The sequence below is a fragment of the Camarhynchus parvulus genome, chromosome 1, assembly GCF_901933205.1.
Source record: "Camarhynchus parvulus chromosome 1, STF_HiC, whole genome shotgun sequence".
Lineage (NCBI taxonomy): Eukaryota > Metazoa > Chordata > Aves > Passeriformes > Thraupidae > Camarhynchus > Camarhynchus parvulus.
The window spans coordinates 49,177,399-49,203,715 of record NC_044571.1 but is presented as its reverse complement, the minus strand read 5'-3'; the positions used below and the strand labels follow the sequence as shown (position 1 = coordinate 49,203,715).

Genomic DNA, 26,317 nt, shown 5'->3' with positions numbered 1-26,317 from the left:
CTAAGAACTGTTTAAATGCTGGAAAGGAAGGAGCACATATTAGAATTACACATGGTGAAAAACATGCAAGTGCTTTATAAACAAATGTAATGATGAACATGATGAGTTCCAAGAATTTAGGTATTTCTTTTAGAGAAATACGAACATTCAGATCATGCCTAATTTGAAGTTTCAGACCAAACTTCTCCTGAGAATGCATGTGAAAACATCTATGAAGTGACTTTTTTATATGCAAGCCAACTGAAATTCAGAACTTTATGTGAAGTAATAGTTTCTAACATCATTAGCCTTAAAGTCAAATCTGAATTGCTACAGCTATACCTCTGACATGTTTTACTCCTTACCTTCAGTGGACTTCTTACAGTCTGCAGAAGGACTCCCAGCTTATGCTGTCCCTACAGGCCTCAGGAGACCATGGTGTCCACAGTTTTAATAAAGGAATATACCAATACGATGCACTCTTAAGGAGTTTTGTTAGAAAAGTTCTATTTCTGAAAAGACTATATTATAGATTGTAGTATTCCAATAAACTATTTGTGCAGTCACTATGAAATACAACAAATTGAAATAAAAACAGATAAAAAGCAAATTTTCTCTTCATTACATCCTCACTATAATATGAGGAATCACTGACATCTGAGAACACTGAGCAGCTAAGTAGATTCTGGACTATTATTAATAGTTAAGAGCCATTTTTTCCCTGGTGAAACAAAAATTTTTATACCTGCTTGAATTAGATCACAGTAAACATTACATGACAAGAAAGTGGCTTAACCTGACAGAAACCATCAAGCACTCTTGGTCCTAGACAGCATTGTTATTTCTTCTGTGACATTTTTATGTCCCACAGAACAAAGAAGCAACATCTGCTTTGAAAAGTGTAAGGCAATGAAATTTCCTCCTGTTCAAGCTTCCCTTCAGAATGAAATCCTGAAAGAACAACAGCTACTTCCTTTCAAAAAGCCTGCACTCAGTCAGTTGTGGTAAAGAACAGATACAGAGTCAAAAAAACCTGCTACATTTTCAAAGACTTTGCAACAGCTACAGTCCTTGGATTATTGATCCTTAGATAACTTCTTCAGTTCTGTAGATTCTGGAGAATTTTTCTCTATGGGGAAATAAGCAGGCCTGAAGTAGAGGCTACAGATAAATTTCCCTGTATGCTAAGAGTCCTTATCAACTGAACAATTTTTTGGGGATTTGGGCTGTAAACCCGGGATCTTTCTAGAGAGAAGTAACTGAAGTACAGTAAAAAGTTTCAGTTCTGATTTGTATATTCCTTGCATATTTACATATTCAAACATATTTCACTGCTAACAGTTGAAAATACACCTGATATGCTATAATCCACTGAAAATTTCCTAACTACAACTTCATAGGCTTTTGGTTTTTATGCTGCCATTTCAGAAACTGATCTGATACTTTAGCTTATTAACTGCAGCCATGTTTTCCTTTTTTTTTAATTGGTGTTATGCTACTGCTTTAACATTTGTATGTAGTACCTAGAATTACAAGGAAGTACCTTGGGGGCATAGATTTCATGTTACTCTCTGGCTCTTCAAAGACATTTGGGCTTGCATCAGGAGTAACGGAGATGTACGGTGCAGGTACTGAAGTTGAACGCAAGTATCTCATCTCATCCTGGAACAGGTTGTCATCCTGGTACCCAACAAAATTTTCATGATGATGCCTACACCAAATGAGATTTTAAAATTAGGATTAAAGCTTAAAAATTGCTGAAACACACATATACACAGAAGTCATTTGCCAGTATACTTTGTCAGCCAATGCTAGTCATGTACTCTTCACCTATTAATGCTTTTAAACTGGTTGTGACTTTGAAGTGTTCATGGAAGATACAGTGGCATTCTCAACCAACAGGCAGTGGGGATCACCCTTTTCTATCTTTTAGTATTTTCATCAGGCATTTCCAGAATGTATTTTGGGTCCAAAAGTCTATCCAACATACATAGACACGAGAGTGAAATTTATTTAGAATTACCAAGAAAGCCCAAGTCTTCTGGTTGCCTTTTTACTATTTTTAACTGAGAAGAGAAAAAAGTAGCAGGTATGTCTGCTACTAACACACTAAGTTAAACTCCTAGGGAAATTCTGAATTCTTTGGACAGAAATTGAATTGTTATAAAATATTTAGCATCTGAAAGCTACTTAGGGCATATTTGACTCTAGGAGAAAATACAATCTAAAAGATTGAACAGGATCATGGATTAAAACAGACAGAAGAAAAAAACATCATGAAGAATTAGGAAAATGTCTTTTTCTATGTAAGCTTTAGTTTACACACACATTTTTATCCAATACTCTGCACAGATGAGTGTTAAAATCAATATTCATACATGTCCTTTAATTACCTTGCTAATGTCTGTAGATAGAGACACGGCATCTTAATGGGAAAGTCTTCAGAAATTCCTTCTTTTAGACTGGGAAGTTGGGATTGGAATGCTTTTGCGGGGTTATAGCAGAGGATACTGGGCTCAGCAGCACTACTCAGCGACAGTAAATACAGTGCATTGGCTTTAATCACTTGATGAGCTTCCATAGTTGGCAAGGCACGAGGTGTCTTAACTTGCATTGGTTTTCTCCTAGATTGTTTAATCTAGATAGATTTAAATAAGGAATAATTAAATTCACCACAGGAAAACCTGACGACCAATCTCATAATACAGCTGCTTAATTCTACCCATTGTAAAATGCCTCTTATGACAAAAGACATTTCTATTACTTTCCTACCTTTGCAAAAATTTAATAGTTTGATAGTTCTGACATTTGCCTCAAGATTAATTTTGTGTGCAAAAAATTTAGTTTAAAAATAAAGTTAAATTAGCATAATTAACATCAACATATTTGCATACTTTGAGCAAGATTTTGAAATTAGTCCTTGCAGACCACTACAAGAAAAACACCTTTTGTACTATTCCCATTAAAAACTCCTCTAGTGGCATCTTGTATGCAAAGATCTGGATTATTAGGATCATTGAAAAAACTTTAAACATGAAGTTAAAACAGCCCTCATTTTAGCAAACAAATAAAACCATTCAAAATTAAATAAACTGACAGATGCTAACAAAACTATTACATTCAATCCTGTGGTTATACAGGGATAAAAAATAAACTTACTTTACAAATTTGAGCACACTATGATCCGAAGGGAAGAAAACTGATCAGAAGCCAGTGAGGCTTCTATTTCATTATCTTAAACCTAACAATGCAGATAAGAGGATATTCCCAAATTATGAACTTAAACTAGCCCTTCTTTTCAAGTTGTGAACACAGCACTACTAAGATAGAAAGTTAAACATAAGAGCTGAAAATACCTTCTCTCTTGCTGCTGCTTGTTTTTCACGGAGATACTTTTCTCTGCACCGATCGCACACCAGATACCACGTGCTCCCTCCAATGCCACCATCCCCACAATTCCCAGCCCATCCTCCACAGAAATGCCCAATGCTGTTGTATCCTTGGCCACCTGCATAGCGGCCACAGCCTACATGGGGGAAAGGTGAGAACAACTGATTTCAAATGCAGGATTTTTATTCTATTATTTATTGCTCTAAAAGAGGCATGAAGAGGGGAGAAAGGAAGATGCATGTCCTTTCCTGGCCTAATTTTCTACTTTTCTGTGTGTCTGAATTGGTTACAAAACAAGGTTCTTCTCTGTTCTTGTCTATGTGTCCTACCAGTGTCTAACGAATACAAATGCACTGTAGTTTTCAAGTTTTATAAAGAACTTATCCAAAGCATGAACAGATCCCTATTCAGACAGCTATGTTATGGTTAAGGTCAGTATCATAAATTAGCCAACAATATCTGTAATTTAACAAACATGAAAATCTCGTCTCCTAGCTAACAAAGCTTAAGAGGGAATGGAGGGTATTCTTTTGCTGATTAGAGTTTCTCAAAAAGATTCCGGACTTCAATTTGGCACACACAGAGCTAAAAAAAAGTAGAGACCAACAAGTATATAAAAAATATTAAGTCACTGATACCCAGTATCGACACAGCAAAAAGAAGTTTCCTACTCTTGACAGTAGAACAGTAACAGAAAACTTCTGTCAAGGTAGAAACTCCAACTGACCAATCTCATTTTTTATTTCAGCACAGCTTCAAATCTTAAAGTGTAAAACATAGCATGTTTCTGAAGAGCTACTGTAAAGTCAGAGCATTATTTTGACCTTGTTTCAAACAACTTAGAGAGTTTAGATTCCTAACTATTTATAATTATACACAAAGATGTGCAACTAATCTGTATGCAAGTACAACTTTTAATTTTGTGTATATAATAGAAAACATAGCCTGACATTTTCCTAACAGCAACTAACACCAAAACATGTGTGTGAAATATACTTTATGGATGGACAGGGGAATTAAAAATGGAGTCTTACCTGGATGAGCTTGTCTCATGTGGTAGGTCACTGGATATGGATGGGATTCTCCACACAACTCACAGATGGTATCTTTTTCAGGTCCTCCCACTGCAAGCTGGGCCATCTCACCAAAAAGATTTCCCCTTGGCCTAGCCTCAACCTTTTCTTTTTTCTTTTTCTCCTTTTTGGCTTTCTTGTTATCTTTGTCACTTTCCTTCTTCTTTAAGACTGCACAAGAACCAGGACTTGGAAAAATCATGTTTTGGGAAGCTGCTTTAATAGTTGCTAAAGAAATATCTTCCCAGAAAGCTACTAAGTGCTGCAGTGTTAATGGAAGAGGAGACTTGGATTTCATTGAGTGATGACTGGATGTTTCAAAGGAGGTAGTTTCAGTTTTTCCATCCTCACACTTTTCATGCAGAGGTGGTTCTTTTAACATTGAGAGGACTTTGTTTTTATTGATGCTACCCATTTTAGATATATCTGGTCCATGAGGTGAGATGTTGAACATGTTAAGAGCAGATGATATTTCCAATGAATGTCTATTCTTCAACTTGGTTTCTTTTTCCTCAGCAGGTTGTTGAGTAAGACTGGTTCGTATGGGTGCATGCTCTTTGGACAGTTCTGGATTAAACTTCAAAAAAGATGAGCATGCCATGGCATCATGAACTATTCCTTCATGCCAAAGAAATGCGGCAAATACGGCTCGAGCACATTCTGCAACAGAAGGTGACATTGCTTGCTTGGCAGGCTCTATGGGCTTTGATCCATCTCCTTTGAAAAGGAAGTTGGATTTTTCCTTTTTGGGTCTTGTGTGCCTGCCAGCACATTTACGGCTCACTTTTGGAGATGCTCTCATGTCTTGCTCATCCTTCAGTGGTGCTTTTCCAATGCTGAAATGAACTTTATTAGAACCATCGTCCAGACTTCTGAATTCAGTGTTGTCTTCACAGGTGGTATCTGTAATGCTGTCAGTCTTTAAAGTACTCGAAGTACAGACTTCAACTACCTCACTGTGAAGATTTTCTTGTACGACATGAGGGGAAGGAGCTCTATTTTCAGTTTCTGGTGCGGATTTTCCATCTTTTGTAGTAATTTTTGGTTTGGGTGAAGTGGACCTCCCCCTTAAGGGTTCTGTCAGCGGCACTTTCTTTTTGCGAAGGGTGTCTGGATCTAATGTGTAAGAATCTGATTTGGAGCGTTCTCGAGGAGGATCAAGCTTTGTTTTTACAGGGGATGAAGCTTTCTGAGGTAGAGGTGTTTTGTCATTGGGTGACGAGGATCGCGGGGAACTAGCACCAGATCTAATGCCTGTCAGTGTCTTTGTCTTTGGAGAAGTCGACCGGGTTCCTGGCCCTGGAGATTCAGCTCTCAGACCGGGAGTTGTTCTTCCATCAGTTTTTAGTGTTTGTAAAGTGTTATGATTTGGTGACAAAGACCTGCTGTGTGAGTCTGAGCGCAACTTTGCGGTGTCTGATTTCAGCATCAGGCACTCACTGGCTGATAAGCCGTCGGTATTTCTGGGCTTCTTCTGCTCGGCAGTGGCTCGGTTCATTCGCACATCAAGCTTGGGTGACCTGCAGTCAGCCCTGTGCTTGGGTGCCATGTCTGGTTTTCCTGCTGGAGAAATCGGTCTAGCAGCTCCTGTGAAATTCATTCGGTCACCTGTATAATGTTTCATAATTGAATTGTTACATGCTGGCAGTGACACCCTTCATAGTACAAAATAAAGACTGAAGACCTGCACACAAGATAAATACCAAACACATGCTTCTGTTCACGCCAAAATGAAAGGAAACATGAAGGGATCGTTTTCCCCCTAGAATACTTTTGATACATTTCTTTTCCCAGAGATACACAGAAACAAGTGTTAGGAACGTTTTACAGAGAAAACACTACTATGGAGGTTATCAAAAACCATAGTTCACTCTTTCTACAAAACGCAAAATTTACATCCTTAGGTGAAATTCCAGAGTTAACTAAGTTTACCACAGTCGCAATTGAAACCAGGGACTATTTATTATCTTAATGTGTGACAGGCTGACTGCATCAGGAAACTTGAATAGAGATCAAATGTATTGTCAGATTTATTTTCTTCAATGCTCAAAAGCCAGAAATTGTAGGAAGTAAACACTGTTAGTAAGGCAAATTGGGCAAGAGGCTTGCAAATATGTTCAAAATGACTCAAATGGATAATCTATGGAATCTACTTTTTCAAGTCCAAAATCTACCCCATGTTCTGCTACCAAAACTTAAAACCCCCTCCAAAACAACAAACCCACTTTTTTCAACCACTGAGTTAAATGGCCAGCTCTGGTCAATGATGTCCTCCTACTTCAATGCACTAATTTATTGTTCCTATGCACACTGACTTTGTACATACATTCATCTACAGAGCTGTAAGTCTAAGAACTACAGGCAGCTTAGTATAGGTACATACAAAACAAGTATATGCAAAAAGTAGCTTATGAAGGCAATCTGCTTCTGATACCTCTGTGAACCAAGTCTCTCTTGTAGAATTGTATTTTGAAAATTAATCCAAGCAATATGGAATGTACTGGCAAGCAATGCAGCAGTTAATACAGCTGTCTCTCCATAAATCCTTACTGCAAAATCTTGAATGCAGAGTTAAATCCTTTTGATTTGAATGGGTTTTCATTAGTCAAACATGAGAAGTGTCTCCCTAGTAAGCCTGCAGAATTAGGACACAGTACTTAGGAATATTTTTCTTTTCTAGATATTAAAAAGGTTATTTGCATTTGTCTGGGCATATTTTTGAGAAGGCAACTATTTGTTAAAAAATAAAGTTTCAATTAATCAAAGAGTATTTGCAAATTTAAGCCTTGGTTTCTAATGGGAGCAGGATAGACAGTCACCTTTTAGTATCTTCAGTATTAGAAGATGTGAAAACAGTGTCTACTTTCTTATGCATTATGGGATCTGAAGCAACTTCATGTAGTTCTCAATCACCAACCCTTACCCCTACCCTAGAAAATACATAGATGCAATTTTTTCCTACTATTATCTCTCACAATATAAAAAACAACCAAGAAAAATTTAGAAAAATTTTGAGCAAAATTTAGCAACTAAGATGCTTTCTCAGGTTATAAAAAATTGTTATTTATTTGCTCTTTCCATATTTAAATACCTTACAATAAAACTAACAACAACAGGAAAAAAGTGAAGGATGAATTATATTGGAATATTTAACAAGCCTGAAATTTAGAGTATTTTTCTGCCTTCCCAAGACATGGCAGAAGTTCATACTTTTCTGAGCAGAGAAGAAATATTGTGTCTATATCAAAGAATAATGTATCAAATGCAAGCAATAGAATATAGTGAGAATATAGCAAGTATTTATCATCCTAATCAATTTTGAGAGTCAAATCTGTCTTCATTTTTACAAGTTCTATAATTGTTTTTCACTTGGAAGGGGGAAGTTGGAATAAGAAGGCAAGAAATAACATGGTAAATTGTGGTTTATAAAATGACTGTTCTTGCTAAAAAAAAAAATAATTTTGGAAATATCAGTCCAAGCATCCAGCTTAATTATTCACCAGTTTTACTCATGAGCTATTTTGAGATGCTTATTTTGTGATAAATTCTGAAATGCAAATTAGAATTACTTTTATACATATTTTTCCCAGTCTGCCAGATGAGAAAATACTTTAGATTGAAAGTTTTACAGAATGCCTCATAAAAGAGTAAAAAAAACTGAAAAGATGACAATCATTTTAGAGGATATTTAACACTTCAAGCCATTCAGCAAAGTATCAAATTTAAAGTACATGCATGATTAGCAAATACCAATGAGGAAAACATTCCAGAAGAAAACTGCTTATGAAAGGTAAAGCCTAACAATGGCTTCAACAACAAAAGTATCTTAAGTATCTTGTTTTTTGAAAAAACAAAGGTTTGGATTTGCACATATAGAGATAAATAATCCTAAGCAGCATTCAGGAGTATCAGCACAAAAAGAAAAATCTCCCAAAGGAAGAAGTGCATCAAATAGCAAGTTGCTTTGTCTGTAAGCAAAAAAAAAAAAAAAAAAAATTCCCAGATTTTATTTCCTGTTTCTTCTTATATACTTTTTTGCCTATTGTTTGAAAACAGCTGTAATTAGACTAAGTCACTTTCCATTTTACAAAGCAGAGACATCTAGATTGTGCATCGTGGAGTTGCTGCAACCCATGAAGGCAACAGTGAATGATTACATCAGATGAGCTCCCAACAAATACCAAACTTGAACATTCGCTTTAAAACATTATTTTCTTACATGAATGAAATGAAAATGCATGGAAGAAGAAAGAAAAACAAACCCAGAACATTTTGCAGGTAAAAAATCTGAATAACCTTGCTACGTTGGCATGCATACCCACCCTTCAGTTTGTGAGAGAGAGATGAAATAGCAGAGGCAGGCCCAGCTACATCACTACTTTTGTAAATACGCTCACGAGAAGCAAGGCAGCAGGATGGAGTTTCTACAGTGGAAAACAGTTGCACAGAAGCAGCACAGATTCAATGGAAAAGCAGCAAAGATAAAAACAAGCATTTCAAATGATATGCATCTTCTTTGTTATGTATTCTGAATTCCTACATTAGTTTTAAATGACAGACAGTAGTTTGTATTGGAATGCAGTAGATCAGCTTCCTTGATCTAAAAATGCTGCAATTTCAATCTTAGTCTTTAGGATCTAAAAATGTAATATGTGAGGGCTAGCCAATGACATTTATGGTTTATTATAAAAATCAGCAGTGTCTAGTTTTGAACTGAACCTGGGTTTGAGATGTTAACATTTAATCTGTAAGTTCAGAAATTAATAATTTAGAACTTCAATATGGTCTTCCAGATGATCAATTTACACATTCTTTAGCGAAAATTAGAGAACATCTAATTTAGTTTTGGAGTCTTGTTAATCACTGGAAAGAATGAAAAAAAATACATTAAACACACCAAAACTGTTTTCAAAAGTGATTGCACCTCAATAATGTAATGTTTTGAAAAACTTCACTTATGTAATGTGAAGTTCCTCAATACAAGAAACCTAACTAGTAGTAGATGAATGTCTACCCAACAGTACATAGATAAAAAAAAAGTGTATCAGGTCTTAAAAATAATTCTGATTTAAGAAAAAATCTGATGTCATCCAAGATATTTTCAGTACAGAGTACTGACACCAAATCTGTTAGAAATACAACTCAACAAAAATAAAACTTGGAGAGAAATAGTAGGGAGCTTTCATTTCAGTCTATAATTTATTTTTTTTAATTTTTTCTGGTTTTAATTTTAAGTCCTATTCCTTTGGGAAAAAAGGTGAAATTTTTACTAAAGTAATAATTGTAAAGAGAATGTGTATGTTAGAATACACTGTTTTAGATACACCCTTTTGTACAAATGGAATAAGGCAGTTGTATTGAAAATAAATTATTTCAATTCCTACACTATGTAAGACATGTTTTTGTTCTGGTAATACATTTACTGACTTGTACACTCAACTTAACAAGCCTGCTACCTTATGCAATGAGCTATGGTTCTAGAAACTGCAATGAGAAGGTGGTTCATACATTTGAAGTAAGAATTTCATTCTCTAAAAAAAAAAAGGAAACAAATCCTTAATTTCTCAACACTGTATTAACACAGATTTAACATCAGTATTACCTACTTTTGATACCTACAAATTATTTGGAGAGATCCAATAACAACTATATAGCTTCTGAGCAATAGGATGTCACTCAGTCAATTTTTAAAAGAAAAAGGCAGATAAACTTTAGGATCACAAAACAGCAGTAGCAGAAACCTAAAAATGTCAATTTGATACACTAGCATCCCACTCTACAAATAATGAAAGGAAAATCTTTATGAATCTTTATAAATCCTTTTTCATGAATGCACATTTATACTTCAGTCTTTCACTCTGTCTCGGAGAACACTTACATTTTACAATACTGTAATCTAGTGTTGAATGATGCACTACTACTACTAAAACCTTTCAAAGGGACTGTGGGTCTAGCAGTATGACAATCCATGTACATCCAGGATAACTGGACAGCCTCCGGGACCAACATTTTGATTACGGCTCCCTCTTCCTGAAACATCCTCAGAGACTACAAAGACTTGAAACACAAGGCAGGCAAGGCTGGTCTCATGAGCCATTCGAATGTGACAGTGTGCCTTTAGTCATGCTCTTTCTTTCAACAGGGAAACAGCTCCAGCTTGAAAAGTTATCCAATATGGAGACATAAGAGGCAATTCAATTTCAATGGCAGGATGCAGTCTTTCAACAGTTGTGCCTACTTCCTCTGAGGAAACCTAGGAAGCAAGACATACAACTAACTGGCTCATGGGAATCTTCTTTAAGCAAACTCTGTAACCATCACGTAAAATGCCACTGGAAAATGGAGTTAGCTTCAAGTTTCTTCTGAAATGCCACTGCTTTTCTGCATCATGATGAATGAAAGCACTGACCTGCCTTTGCTGCGCTGCCTAAGCAATGGATGCCCCTTAAAAACAATGTATTCTTTCATTCACTTTTACTGACATGGAAACTACAATACAGCTGTCAGTTCAATTTCCTCAAGCACTGCAATCAGCATATCTTTCTTCACTTCCTGAAAATGCCAAATGTCATACTAACAGCAGGACTAGGACTTTTTTAGAAATTATTTTTCCATTAATGAAAGAATGTACAGAAGTAATAAAAAAAAGCTTGAATATTAAAAAATGTATTTAGTATGGTTAAAGTAGGGATATGAGTGAATGAATTAAAGCAAAAGCTGAAATATGCTATAATGAGAAAAATATTAGCAATATTCTTTACCAGTGGAGGGGCTTGGAACACTAACACTTGAGCCACGTAAGTGTATTAACTGAAAGAAGTGTTCCTGTGCTGGAAAGGTACATAAAAAAAAGAATTCTATGCTTTTCTAATTTCTAACTACAACTTTTAAAGATGTGATATGAGGAGATTAGTTCCAAAAAAACACCTGACACAATTTGTACTCTTTCTCCAGCCTTTACCATACCAGCCCTCAGAGGATGGTTTTGGATTGACCTGGCCAAATGTATGTTTCATATGTACCCTTGCCTATAGAACCTGAAAAGCCTAGGTTATGAGACCATTTAATTTAGCTCAAATTTTCAGGAATGATGCCTTGGCAATATGCAGCATCTGAAAACACAATTAAACCAGTCATCATTGGTTTAACTGATGATTAAATCACACGCAGAAGAGATCACCATGCCTGGCTGAGAAGATTCTCTCCCTTCATTTTACTGAGACACTACCAAGAAGCACATCTTATGTGCTCCATATATGTGCTGGTCTTTTGTGCCCCCTCTACAAGTTTTAGAAAATGCAGAGAGAAGCACTGTGGTTCTAAATGCAATTTCACCAGCACCTAGATGGGAAAGGAACAAAACCAAGAAGAAACTGATCACACAATACTGAAAGGATGTATGGAGGAACTCCTGACAAGAATGGCAAGAGCTGATGATGGGTGGTTGGACTGCAGCTCTGCAGCACAGACTGGAAAGGGAGCAGCTGACAGGACGCTGCATTGAACAGCAGCTCAGCACTGCAGCTTCTGCCTGCACAGGAAGCAGTACCTGAAGCAAGCAGCATGGCTGCATTGGAGGGAGGTTAACATATCAGAACTCACAGGGGTCCAAAGCTTTTTAGCCCACAAATCCATTCCTCATTTGCAGTATCAACTCAGGTGTGAGGAAACAAGGCATAAAGGTCTAACACTGGTGACGGCAAAGTCTCCCACTTCCCTCCTTAACTTCAGAGCTCAACAGCCAATCATCAGATTTTGGTAACTGATGCTGGACAGCATGCCAAGATCCTGTTACCCACACTTGCGACATCTAAGGAGATTTATGACCTAGCACATATTGCTGAAGTTGAGAGACAAGATCTCCCATGACCCTCTAGGCTTCCTCACTTCTCCTACACTCAAAACTCAACAGAAATTTGAGTCTTCTCTGCTTTTAGCAAAGTTCATTGACAAATAAATCAAGCAACCAGTAATCATCTAGCGGGTATGGCAGTTTGCATAAGCAAATCTGTTACTGATGATCTTACAGGCTTCTCAGAAGCAAGCATAAGCAGGCTGCAGCAATTACAGCCTGTTTTGGTCAAATATCCAAGGAAGAAACATACATAAACTTGTGATCTTATTGGAAAAAAAATCTTGCTAAGGCTCCAAATCAATATAGATGTTCCTGTACTCCAAGGTTTTGCCAGCTCTTCTACCTTTTCTGAACTTTTAGTTGCACACAAGACTGACAAAGAAGTAAAATAAATGGCAAGAGTACCTAAATTTTGTCTGTCCCTGTGAAAAAGAAAACAATCTCTTGTATAACTATGTCTGAAAAGTAGCAAAGGAATTAAGCAGGACAGAACAATCAGCCCTTCACAGATTTCTAGCAAGTAACACAAAACTGAGTAACAGTTTCCCTTTGTTTTTTCTAATATCCCTCCAGTACCAAATTCTTTGATATAAAACAGAGTGCTGTTGTAACTCATTTATGATGTGAAAGGAGTAACCGAAACACTTTTTATTTCTTCAAGCATTACATCTAAGGAGGTGACTGTCCTAAACTGTAGTATTTCTGAAAAAAATAACCAGACACTGTGCTGGAGGATAAAAGGTTGTGACAAGTCCTTTCCTTCTTTCTTAATGAATTTGCAAAGCAAACCTTAAGGACAGAAAAATCTCCGGAAAAACCAGCTACCTACAAACACTTCTAAGGAGAATTACAATCTGTCACCAGCACAAAGTATGTTTATATCAGATCAAGATTTTTCTTCCTATTATAAAAATCTAAATAAAGGAAATAATTCTAGAGGGCATTCAGCAGGATCCTAGCTTTCCTCAGAATTATGCCAAACCAAATTTCTCCCCAGAGATAGATATATTTGAGAAAGAACAGAAAATGTCAACAGTTGACTGAACTATTTAGGCTGACTTGCAATCATGGTTAGCATTTAGTATATAACATCTGCAGACAGGGAAATCTAGGCTGGCACAACTTCTTTCAACTATTAGACTATCATTAGTCCATTTAATCAACAGTATACTGACTATAAGCATTCATTTTAATTTTAAAATCTAACTTTACTGCACAAAGCACTTAAGGATGGAGCACATAATTGGAAACTAAAACTAAGCATGTCTAGGGCAAAAATTCAATTGACTTGATATGGACTCAAGGTATGTTGTTTAGTGGATTTGACTTTTAATTACATGTTTAGTAACAGGAGGCTATAAAGTGATTTAGAAGTAATTAACTAAAATTGCATACTTAAAATGAGTTTCGGTTACTGTTCTAATATAACTGCATAAAACTATTGAATGAACAAGTCTATTGATATAGTCTTACAGGCATCCCTGACTATATGCTGAATTTGGATGAACTTGCAAATGGAGGATTAACAAGTTTGCAAAAGTCTAAGAAAATTAAACAAGAAATCTCCCATGTTATTCTTAAATTTTGTGAAAACAAAAATGTTAGTATTTCTCTCCTTTATGAATAATTTATGTTATCTGCATCAAACCTGACACTGGATAATAAACTGCTTAAAAAAAAGTCTATGTATCAAATCACAGTCAGCGACCAGTACAGGCTGATAATTTTCTCCCTTCTGGAAGGGCAAATCACCAAATTGGTTGAGACCTTGCACTAAGCTAAGATCCCAGATCAGACACAAATTCAAAAAAATTTTCCAGTTTCATAATATTTTTATTTGGTAGACCACCAGTGCTCCTCCCCTACCTGACAAAAAAAAAGGCTTCTATTTGAATTGTATCCTTATTAAAACATAAAACATGGATGTACCTTACTGAATACAGTTTATCTACACATCTTGGACAGAGAAATCTATTGAGAAATCTTGTTGCACAATCAAAAATGATGATTTTGTTTTCATACAATATAGGTCTAAATGCTAAAGGACATATCATCTGAAATTTGAAATAAGACAATTAGGGTTATTTTTGATGCAAAGCTGAGTAACTGACTTTACCTCTCTGAACAGCAGAAAAAAACCAAAACCCTAAAAGTGACGGGAAAGAAGAAATATTTTACAAATTCTCAATGAGGGTGTGCTGGTGCCACTGGCAGTCAGCTGTTTTATCTGAGTAGAGTTTGGAATATTCTGCTTTCAGGATGCTGGTGTTAAGTCCAGCAGAACTACAGAAAATCACAGCCAAAAGATTTCTGGCAATCCTTGTAAGAGCAAATTAGAAACCTTAATCTAGCTCTCACATGAAGGACTTCACTGTCACTTAAATAAGCTGAGCTGGAGAGATGCAGGACTGCATATACACAGACACTGAACTGACTGACACAGTCCCACAAGAAAGAGCTGAGGCACCTCAGAGAGACAATTTGTGGGAGACAGGCATAAAGGAGTATTCCTGTGACCTGACCTGTTCTGCACGTAAGAGAGAATTTAGTGCAGTTATCAGCTATCCATCATGAATGCTGAGCTTTTAGCTTTCATTAATCAAAACAGTTTCCTGTCCTCCCATCAGTAATCAGGTTAGCTGGTATTCACCTCAATGAGCAAAGTTCCTTTACCATGCCAATCCTATGAGCACCCAACAGAAAATTAACAAAACATTTCTTATGAGTAGCACTAAGTTATTCCCACTGTCCAGCTACATCCCTAACGTTAGGAGCAATGACAAAAATAGAAATTTAGGAAGTAAGAAAAGTTAATACCTATGTACTTACTGCAGTGCATTTTTGATGCTAAAAGAATTATCATCATTTTGTACTATATGAAATATTTACCTTATTTATAAACCAGAGTTGCATAAAATATTGGAAATGCACTTTCATGTCTTGTCTATGGTGAAGAACACATACCAACCCAAAATACTATCAATATAAAAATCAAAGCGGAACAAGTATACTTCTTTGGGAGCATTACTTCACATGCTTCTGAATAATGAAAAACTTAAAAAAAAACAAAACCAGAAAGGTGCACTGTGGGATGATTAGTAGCTGGTAAGCAACTGAGAACAGCAATGTGAAAGCTGCAGAAACGGACTGATGAGGCAGGTAAGGCTGACAAACTTACTCTGAAGCTGTGGCTGAGGCTGCTGGAAGGAAAGGGGCTGTCCGAACACAAATGGACTGTGGACAAGGGAAGAGGGAGGTTTTGCAGCTTGATCAAAGATGGAAGGAGCTGGGAGATTTGGCCGTGACTGAATGGAATTCAGTATGGCACTCAGTTGGTCACCTGTAGTGGGCAAAACAGTCAAAACTACAACCTGTTACCTGTCATTCTCCAGAAAGGCAGAGTAAAATGGTACTCAAAGTTTCAAAGATGATAACAGAGAAAGCTCATACATCTCATTTAGCCACATACAGCTCTGGTTGTGGCTAAACATAAAAATCTCACTCCATGCATGGCAATAAAATTACTGGTTTTTAAGGCTCATGGATATTTTACTGCAATTATTTTAAACATTTCAAAATAGAGATTTATATTTGCCTTGCTAAAAAATGAAGAGCAGCCAAAGAAAAAAACAGAACTCCCCAGCATTTACAGTAATATACACATGCAACAGTACATGCAGAAAAAACATTAGAAAAACTGATGAAAGGGGAAAGCTAACATGTAATTAGGCTTTGGCAAATGTATTTCTGTGCCAGTGCTTTGGTAAATATTCGCTCATTTTTGCAAATATTTTAAAAACTATTCTGTTACACTGTTTTTCAAGGTCAGATTGAAGGTAATTTAAAAAAATCTGTAAGTACCATTTAAGAACAGGAATTAGTTTCTGAAGATTCACCTACATTTGCTGTGAGGCAAATGAAGGCATTCAATAAACTGATTTATAAATTATAATTTATAATTAATAAACTCTTGATGTTAAAATCAAGAGTTTTAATTTCTGAATGCCAATTTTCAAAGAACTCTACGTGAGCATTAGAAATACACGACGCCTCAGTAAGAAGGCCACACCACGTTGTAACTTGAAGTATACTTAGAAATATGAGGTAGGTGACATCTGAGATTCTCTCAAATTCTTGATTTGAACCATCACCAGACAAATCCTAACAATGTCACTTTATTCTGCAAATTCCTATGACTTTGACAGCATTGTAGAAAATCTAATAAAAAATTTTAGCAGCTAACACAGAATTTACAAGATTTTGGGATTTTTATCAATTATCTTTTTAAGGAATTAGAGAAATACCAGCAGATTAATCAAACCCAGTGTTACCCAAGGACTCCTAAGTTAAATTTATTTTCTTGATATTTTGGGTTAAAAAATAAGATGACTACCAGAAAACAGCTTGAATGCCCTTCTAAATAATCACCTACAGGAATCAATGAATCGATTTTATTTCACTCTTTTGGAAGTAGCATACCTAAAACCTACTGAAATCTGTACTTCAGCATCAAGCATTCCTACCTTAAAAACCTAGAAGTGATTGAACAACCTGGTCTAGGGGTGGTTTGGACCTAGGTGATCTGTAAGGTCTCTTCTTACCCCAGTCACTCTGTGATTTACATGTCTGACAAACTATGATTCTTAAATCTAACGTGTCTAATTCCTAAAATGAATAATTATTTTAAAGGGAAGACTATCTGAGAAGAAGTTGACAGTCATCTGCCCACAATAATCAAAGATGGAGGTGGGTAGGGCCAAATTAAAAACTTGCCTGTAACACAGAAAACTGGAAGAGAGAAGACATAGCTAAATTAAATAGATTCTTTGTGGGAATCAAGTCTTCTTTCTTGCAGGCAATACTGTAAACCTAAAATTAACAGTTTTACAGTAGGAAAGTCTTACCTACTGTAAAACTATTATGGGGATCTATACCTACATCTATTATAGGGATCTTTACATTTGATCAGTCATTTTGAAACACTCTTGGATGGGACTGAATTTTCATCAAAACCTAGGGCATTCCTACAGAAGTACTTTTAACAAACAAGTCCCTCCAAAGAAATGCTTCCTTTGAAAATTCCCCTAAGAGATTGTGCCTGTGCCTTCCGTTTTTTATTTTTCACAAAACTCAGAGCTTCTTAGACCTGAGAATACAGAAAGACTGCATACAAAGTAATGGTACAGCTGAACAATTCTATTTTTGGGAAAGTAAGACCATTATTCTTTCAATATAGTTGCCAACAACTCCTGGGCAATTCAAAAGGAAATACCGTACACAGACTGAATGAAGTCACTTAGCTGAGTTGTTCATTCACACTAAATATCACAGCTTGAGGGTACCTTGAGAAAATAATGTGTACAAAATAGTATGGAATTCAATGCCAGGAGTAGCTTCCAAATGTTTTGTAACTGTATTATCCCAAAGAAACACCTTTGAACTGCTTAAGAGGTAGTAAAGAGAATCACAATGTCTTCAGAAATCAGGATGCCTGTTAACATAGCATATTCATTTCTAAGATTTTATCTTTGGACAACACAGAAAAAAATTGTTGTCTTAATACATTTCTGCAGAAAAAAGAACAGATAATATTTCTGCACTATTACACAACTGACATTGAGAGACAAGCTGTAATACTGCCTCACATCTTAAATACTTCCACTTCTGTGATTCCACCATTACTCTGAAATGAGTATGGATGACTGGGAAAAGAAGGTTTAAAAGGCTCTATAAAACAAAAGGAAAATGCTTCAACTTATGCAGCCTTTGTCCAGAAAAGAGAGTTTCCTATAACAATGCATAGACAGGTATGAACCACTTTCTACACAGTAAACTACTGTGAAATGATATAGAACTATTTCATGTTGTGACATTAACAGAATAGACTATTTAGGAATAAATATTTTTCTAATCTCCTCTCCTCTAAAGTAAGTTTTAAATTTTTTTTTATTTAACCATGAAGAAATATATGCTGGTGCTAAAAAACACATAGCACACCTTAGGCCCCTATTTGTAGTGGCACAGGCTACAGCAATGTAAGAATAAAATGATAGAGCTCAATGTTTCAGGAATATTTCTCAAGAACCTCATGGAAAGTCCCTTCTGTATTATTAAATCTGCTAGAACTAACAAAGTAATGAACAGAAGGCATGCAGATTGAGTTTATTTTGATGGCTTTTACATATGTGTTTAGATCTTGCTAATAAAATAAACCATGATTAAAAGAAACAATTATTTTCTATCAGTAAAAGAAACTAGATTTTATTCATTTCCCAGCAGTTGTAAATGGTATCCATGTGTTTGAAAGGTAGCTTCAGTTTTACAACTTCTTTTTTTAATTTCACAACAAATTTTAAATGGCATGTTTCATCTTGTCAACCTAAAGGCACTTAAAGGTTGTCAAGGCACTGTTCAAAGGCACTTAAAAATTGTCAAGACAGATGACAAATTTTTCTTGACTTTGAAAAACATGTGCTTTCTAAATCAAATAGTTTTCTAATCTTGTTTTACATCTATTTTTCTTTTCAGCATTTCAGTTTTGTGCCTACCACTGCAGAAATCCAAAACTAACTTCCAGATCTTCGTTGACTCTTTTTATGCACAATACTTAGACTGAGTGAAACTAAAGCAGAGAAAAAAAGCAATTTTAACACTTTGCAATTCATTATACTATTGCTTTGGAGAAGACCTGTGGTGCCTCAAAAAGCAGAAAATGAGTAATAAAATATAGCTATTAAAAATATGAGTGTAAAAACATACCTTTGTTATTTCCAAGGCCATAATCAAACCCTTGTCCATTACTACAGCTTGTCCCCTTACTGAAAGCTTGTATTGAAAAAGGACTTGGGGGAGGAGTCTGCACATTTTGATCTAGAAGGACTTGCTCTGTAAAAAAACCACATCACTTCAGGGTTAGACCTCTGAGTAACAGATTTACACTAGAAAGATGAGACACAAAGCAAAAGGCGATATTTATTTCCACCAATAGCACTCTTTCTCTCAACTAAATTCTCTTAAAAAAACCCCACACCTGCTCTTCAGAACTCATGCTCTAAAAATAATAAGACAGAGGACTTAATGCTAAGTAGACTGTTTTTTGTTTGACTGAATTTTTGGCACCTATGCCATTATTTGATACATGATTTTTTCCAGTAACATCATTCAGCAGTGTTTATTCTTTGGACACCAATTTTAAAAATCCCTTTGACAAAGTAAGGTCACAAAGAATGGTTTTCAGAGTGACAAACTCAGAGCCAATAAACATTTAATTGTGGCTACCCCTGATAGTTCATGGAACACAAGACATTTTTTCCTGATAAATTTATTTGTATCTGTAAATGACTACTATAATTTTACTTTCTGTATGACACTACAGCAACTCCAACCCAAACCAACCTGGAGTATTTAATAATATTCAAAACTACAGTAGAATTAAAATAAATGAGACGCAATCCACTTGACTATTTAGATTCACAGAGAAATTACTGACTTAACATGGTCAAAAATACCATTCCAACTGAGTATATATATGAAAGCATTCAGAAGAAATATCCCAAATGCAGGTTTTTAAAAGCTTGAGCTGGCACCTTGATTTTTTTTTTCTTGTCAGTGTACTAAAATTAACATGGATAAAATTAAAAAAAAAATCACAACTCTTTAAAAACCAATTAAAAAAATTGTTTTCAGGACAGAACTGCATTTCAGAGTACAAACTCTACATAACTTACTCAAGTTAAAAACAAATTATGAGAGAGAAAGCTAGAAATTTAATTAGAGGCTATTCTAGATCTTGCTGTATTACTTTAACTGGATACCTGGCTACAGACCTGGCTATTCAGAGTTCTACCTTGTCTCTGACAGAAACCCTACTCATTATGGGAATTTATTGTAATTTTATTAAATAATGAAAATATGAATGTAATGTGAAAGATGGTGCTATTCACATCGATAAAAAAAATGGACATTTGCAAATCTAGCTAGAGCACCTACAGATCCTTATTATTTCCCTCTAGCAAAAGCATTGAAACTGATGATAAATTATTTCGAAATAATTTCATTGCAAATAAAAACAATCAGTTCAAAATAACTTTCAGATATGGCTTGAGTGCATGAAGTTTTACATGGCACTGAAGTGGACTAGAAACCTAGAACATGTTGAAAAATCTCAATAATTGCACTGGTGACTGCTTAAACTGCTTTAGCTAGATGCACAAGAGACATCTGCCTTCACCCTACCTGTAAAAAGAGACTCATCTAGAAAAGATTAACAACTGTTATATTGAGGCATGTGATTTGTATCATAGTTTCTTAGACGGTACTTCTATGAGCTGTACTGCTGAAATCCCACTACAGAGCTTTTTCCTCAAAGCCTGGAGCTTGGATTTCTGTTTTGCTGTGAGAGCAATGTTATATTCCAAGATGTCTTTCAGTAACAGTGCCTAAGCATCAAGAATCTGAAAACATACTTTCAAACAAGGGTCTTGTTTAAAGTCTTCCTGTTTTGTGAATTATTTCTTAGAGCACACATATACTTTGAGAAATTTAAGACAATATGAAATGATAGGTCAAATACTGAAGATAAAAAACAACTTAAAAATGCAAAATACTGTCAGGTTACTTAAATGTATTTCTCAAAATAAGCACTCTGGAATGGAAATTTTTGCACACTGCCTAATGTATTGATTTCAGAGAAATTATTTGCTACTGGAAAAGTAAAAAACCCTATATAAAAATAGAAAATAATGAATTTATCAACCCTATTATTGAATACCTGTGCTTTCAACAATAAGGTACTGCTCCAATTCACAATTATTTAGTTTATGGAATCTACTTGGGCTCTTTGAGCACTTCAGAACTTGACATTATCAGACACAACTAAAATTAGAAAAGCTATGACTTCAAAAGGAGTGTCTGAAGTATTATGCAAACATTTATATATTTAATGAAAAATTCTTGACTATTCCCCTTCTTTGCAGAAGGTTTTACACCTGAAAGTCAAGCCACAACAGTACAGAAAATACTTATGTATTAGCAAGGAATTGCTTTGTTCTAATACAGTAATGTGAGGATAACTCTTAAGAGTATTTATGTGTGAAATGAATTTCAGCAGCAAATGTGAAAACCAGAAAAATAGCAAAGAGTCTGTTAAAATGAACAAATAAGAGGCTGACAATAAGTGTGACCTAAAAACACAAGCAGAACATGACTGCTGAGGTCAAAGCTTTTCATAAAGACACTTTTTGGAAAACAGATGCATAAAAATTAACCCCAGAGCTAAAAGAAAAAAGATGGTTAAAATTATTGTCCATAACCATAACTGGTACAGAAGAAATAATACAGAAATATTTTGACTGTTTTAAAAAAAATAATTTAAAGAATGTTTATAAACAACTTTTAAGTCTGACCGTGCAACGTAATTCAAATGAAAATACATAAGCTGATGTTATACCTGCTCAAAATTCAGATACTTCTTTATTTCTCCTGTTTAGATTGCTTATTTTTTTCAAGTTAATTAAAAAAAATAAAGAAACAACCACTTGCCATCTTCATGTCGAAGGTACTGGTTTCCACCTCTGTCTCTAGCTAATGACCATGCCTCGCCTTCATCACTTTCACAGAACTCTACCATGCTGTTCTTATCCATTTGCACCCACGTACCTTCTGAATTAGTCACCTGATGCACACACATAAAAAAGCACAATTTATTGACTTCTCAAATAATTCAGTAGTATGATTCAGCAACTACTTATAGTATCTGGAAAACACATTAAATTTCAATCTTTCTATTGCAAAGTAAATGTTAAAAAAAAAAAAAGTTTCTTAAATTAAGGCCACAGGCTGAGGCAGACTGAAGTACCAAACCTATTTATGGCATATTTACATTTAGGAGTAATTCCAAAAATTTTAAACCTATTTATATCCAGAAGAAGCAAAACACCAACACCACAACTTCAGAAAATCCACATAAGCCTAAATAAAAACTGGAGGGAAAGAGTCACCAAGATATACCTTCTAATCGATGTGGCAACAGGAGAATTATAATACCAAGATATACATGAAAGGTTTTTATGAGTATTAATTTTGTTCTTGATATTATATTTAGGAAATAGCATGACACACTTCATCCTTAAGCCCTTCTTAACCATAAAACACCACAACTGGACAACCCAGAACAGTAACAATAAATCAGCAACTAAACAAATTAATACAATCAGCAAAGAGAAACAGAATTTGTTAAATGGTTAGGTCCTAGGAAAACTCTTCATCATGAAACAAAATTCTTTCAAAGAATAGAACAAAAAAGTAGATCAAGAAACACAATTTTGTAAGGAATACTGTAACAGAAATACATAAGCAAGCACAGGTAACTGCAGTGCACTTTTAACATTATTCCAATCAATGCAAAAAGGCAAGTGACACAACTGCATTAGTACTGCTAACATAAACCAAGGTCAAAGGCCAGTATTTAGCATGAGGAGGGGAAAAGCAAACCTGGACAGAGGCAGATTCTTTTGCTGTGGTTACTACTGTTATATACTGGTATCTATGAAGACATGAACTGAAGCTACAAGGATCCATACCTCGCCCACTGCCTTGACTTTGTTTCCCAGAACTAACATTCCAATTGGGATACCTCTAAGGTTAGGGCAGCTTCTGATGTTGTGACCTGATGGGCCAGTCTTCACTACCTTGTACACTCCAGGTCCACCTCGAAGGAATGGCATGTCTTGTTCTTGCATCAGTGCTTCCTGTGGGCAGTGTGAATTTAGGTCTTTGAAAAAATCATCAGCATTAGACCTAGATTCCTGAGAAATTAAAAAAAAAAGGCAAAACAGAACAGAATAAAGCCTATTAATACCACCTTTAATCTACTGAGATAAGAAACACGTACTTCAAGACTACAAAAGGTAAATTTCAGAGCTAAAGGAGATCCTAGTTACATTGCTAATTTTAGTGTGCAGTGCTGAACATCTAACTACTACTAAATTGCATATTAATTGAATTACTCCTGACACTATTCTTCAAGCAAAAGTGGTATAAATGTAACCATTTATAGAAAATAATAGCTCATATCTAACATCAGATACAAATTATTTAATCTAACTGCTTTCACTAAACTTTTATCCTTGCTGACATTTCTCAGGATACACATTCATTCCTCCTGCTCTATTTGTGACATTTTGTTAAAGTCTGGGGCTATGGAAAGGAACTTTAATATTATTTCATACTATTTGCTGATGAAGTATATATCCAAACCTGAAGTCAGAAAACACTTTGAATTTCTTACCAAAAAAAGTGGTAGTTACTAAAAGAAAAGAAAAATTAGCATAGATTTTTCAGCCAGAAACAGCTTAACTGAAAGGCTTTTGTACAGAAAACCACGAGGGAGAGCGTGCATTTATTTCAGAAGAATGCAGGTGAGAAGCAGGAGCAAGCTCCACTACACTGAAAGTCATAGGTACTTTTAAACTTTTAAAGGAACATCTGAAAGTTACAAACTACGTAATGTCCTGCTGGATGAAGCCAGTGGTTCACCTCATTCAGTTTACTATGTTCAGCAACAGGAGAAGCTTTTTAGAAGCAGCATAAAAATCTTTACTAGTGGTCTGTCCCTCATATACCAATAGCATTTAAAACCTTTTTATTATGGATGTTACAGGGTATACCTATTTTCTTTACTGTCTATTTATCAAACTGATTTCTTGAAAATTAATTGCTTCTGAATATGGTGACACTTTCTGCCTTGACAATCTCCCACAAAAACACCTTCCAGGAGTTCACTCCCTGCTGTGAGAAAGAATACTTTCTTGGTCAGATTTAAACCAAACTCTGGCTACATTATTTTTAAATGAATGCAAATTTCTTCTCATCTTGAATTATCATGTTTTCAGCTTTTTTTGGTATGGAAGTCTGTGCACTGTGTCCAGACTAATACAGCAGTTTTTTTCAAGAAGCCTTTATACAAAAATGATTGTATTATGTAAACATGTAACTTACAAAGCAAGTTAATGCAAGCTGAGGTAAACTGGTTTGAGAGAAAAAAAAAAGACAATTTAAACATAGTTTAGATCTTGACATAATAAAATCTGCTATTCTGGGGAAAAACAACCAATGGACAAACAAGTTTTAAAACCTCTAAACCAAAATGTACTTCACATTATTGTCTTCATTACAAAGTTCATACCAAAAAAAAATCCATCTCAAAACATTACAGAACTGATATTCAGACAAACACTTCTACAGTAAATTTAAACAGTTTAACTGTACATAACATATCATGTTCCTAGAATTAAATAATTTTAAAAACCCATTAAGAATGATCAGAGTATTTATTAAATATCTGTGTGGTAGCTTTACTTATACAAATATCATCTTATTAGATGCCACAACTTTATGTGGAGCCTCCAGTAACAGAAAAATATTTACCAGTAAATTCTGCTCTAAGAGAGAATGAAAGGTTTTGTTATGTTACTAGGCCACCTCTCTGAATTTCTAATTTGGTTTGGTAAAAAAGGAGAGCACTACCTATTAATAAAAATTCAATAATCTGCCCTAGTACTCTTTTCTCATTTTAGAAGAAAGAGACACAGATACAGCACTGAATGCAAATCTGCTACTTCCTATAAAAATAAGTCACAGTAAAACAGACTTCAAAGAATATTTAGCATAAAGTTAAGTCATAAGGTGCATTCTGAAAACATGAGATACAGTGTGACTTTTCCTGTAATTTAACTCACCTTAGGGGGTAAAGCTTTGGAAGTCCATGAAAAAAAGTCCAAATCCCTTACTCCTTGGCTAGCATTAAAGACATTCTGAGCAACAAAGTTTGAAAAAAAGAGACATATATCAACAAAGAAATGGGAACAAAGAAATATTGGAGGAAGAAGCTCAAGGTAGTATAATACAAAGTTTCTCCTCAAGTAAATTTAGTGGTAGAATGTTTTGGAAAAGGGGAAAGTTTTGTTTTCCTGATCAAGTCACCTAAGTCCATTGCTCACCATGGCAAATCATCCATTACACAGAAACAGTTTAGTATGTCAAAAGCTCAAAATGGATGTAGTGTGTCATGCCATTTACTGAAATTAAGAGCCAGACATCTCTTACAAAGATTGAGACTTCAGACACAGAAAAATCTCATATTTCTGTTACAAAGAAACAGTAGCTGGTCCCATCACAAACCAGTTTTCTGGTGAGATGGTCTCCTGTTCTGAAAGATGATTTCAACCAGTGCAGGACAAGTGCACACAGAATTTTAGTCACCCAGTCAGAACCAAAGAGATGCAGAAGGGCTAAGCTCTCTGTTGCTGAAAGAAGTCCACTTGCACAGAATGATTTTACCAGTTTGCACATCAAAATTGTACTTTTTGCCAGAGCCAAAAATTTCAGTGCTATATGGAGAACAATTGCTAAATTCCATTAGTTTTGTAAAACATACAATGCATTAACAAGTTTGTTAGGAATAACTGTAACCCAAATATAGCTGCCAGAGAGACATCACTAATTTTATAATCAATTGCACACACTATTGAAATAAGCACTGCTGTTTCTGCTTAATTTTTCCTCCTACAAAACAGTGAGGACAGCATTTTTTAATCACTGGAAAACATGAAAAAGAAGACATCCTTTTTCCGTAAGCTAGTTTCTACTGATTTCAAAGAAATTTTCACAGTTTCTGTCAAATGAAAGAATAGTATACATATAGCAGTAGTAACAATCGTATTTATGGTATTTGTGATGGAATCCTTTTGACAAAGCACCCATTTCATCTATATGAACCAAAGTATCAAAATCTAATTTCCTATCCCATCCTGATATGGGAACCAAATGAAATCCCTGCTCAGCAGCCACATTAAAATTTAACAGTAGCTAAGGCAGTATATCCTTTCAGGCAGAAACAAGTACACAACACCCTTGGCATGCTTCATCTGTATTCCTTGAAAAAGCACTAACATGTTAAAAGTAAGCAAATCTACACTTTTATCACATGATAGAAGCAAATAATCTACTATACACTGCTTGC

At 35.3% G+C, this 26,317-nt stretch overlaps 1 protein-coding gene across 18 annotated transcripts in view; it reads right to left on the bottom strand.

Annotated features, from left to right (window-relative positions):
• MYCBP2 (MYC binding protein 2) overlaps nt 1-26,317 on the bottom strand; it is a 176,933-nt gene that overhangs the window by 24,278 nt on the left and 126,338 nt on the right. For 5 of the 18 annotated variants that reach the window (XM_030943587.1, XM_030943604.1, XM_030943595.1 and 2 more), the window contains 10 exons: nt 25,035-25,109; nt 22,878-23,102; nt 21,838-21,970; nt 19,057-19,182; nt 15,476-15,661; nt 8,765-8,866; nt 4,404-6,050; nt 3,336-3,505; nt 2,373-2,617; nt 1,523-1,690 (listed from right to left, as the gene is read on the bottom strand). In XM_030943587.1, the coding sequence (XP_030799447.1) occupies nt 1,523-1,690; nt 2,373-2,617; nt 3,336-3,505; nt 4,404-6,050; nt 8,765-8,866; nt 15,476-15,661; nt 19,057-19,182; nt 21,838-21,970; nt 22,878-23,102; nt 25,035-25,109 (3,077 nt within the window). The remainder of the gene's footprint in view (nt 1-1,522; nt 1,691-2,372; nt 2,618-3,335; nt 3,506-4,403; nt 6,051-8,764; nt 8,867-15,475; nt 15,662-19,056; nt 19,183-21,837; nt 21,971-22,877; nt 23,103-25,034; nt 25,110-26,317) is intronic. The other 13 variants (XM_030943665.1, XM_030943736.1, XM_030943657.1 and 10 more) reach the window with 9 other exon arrangements.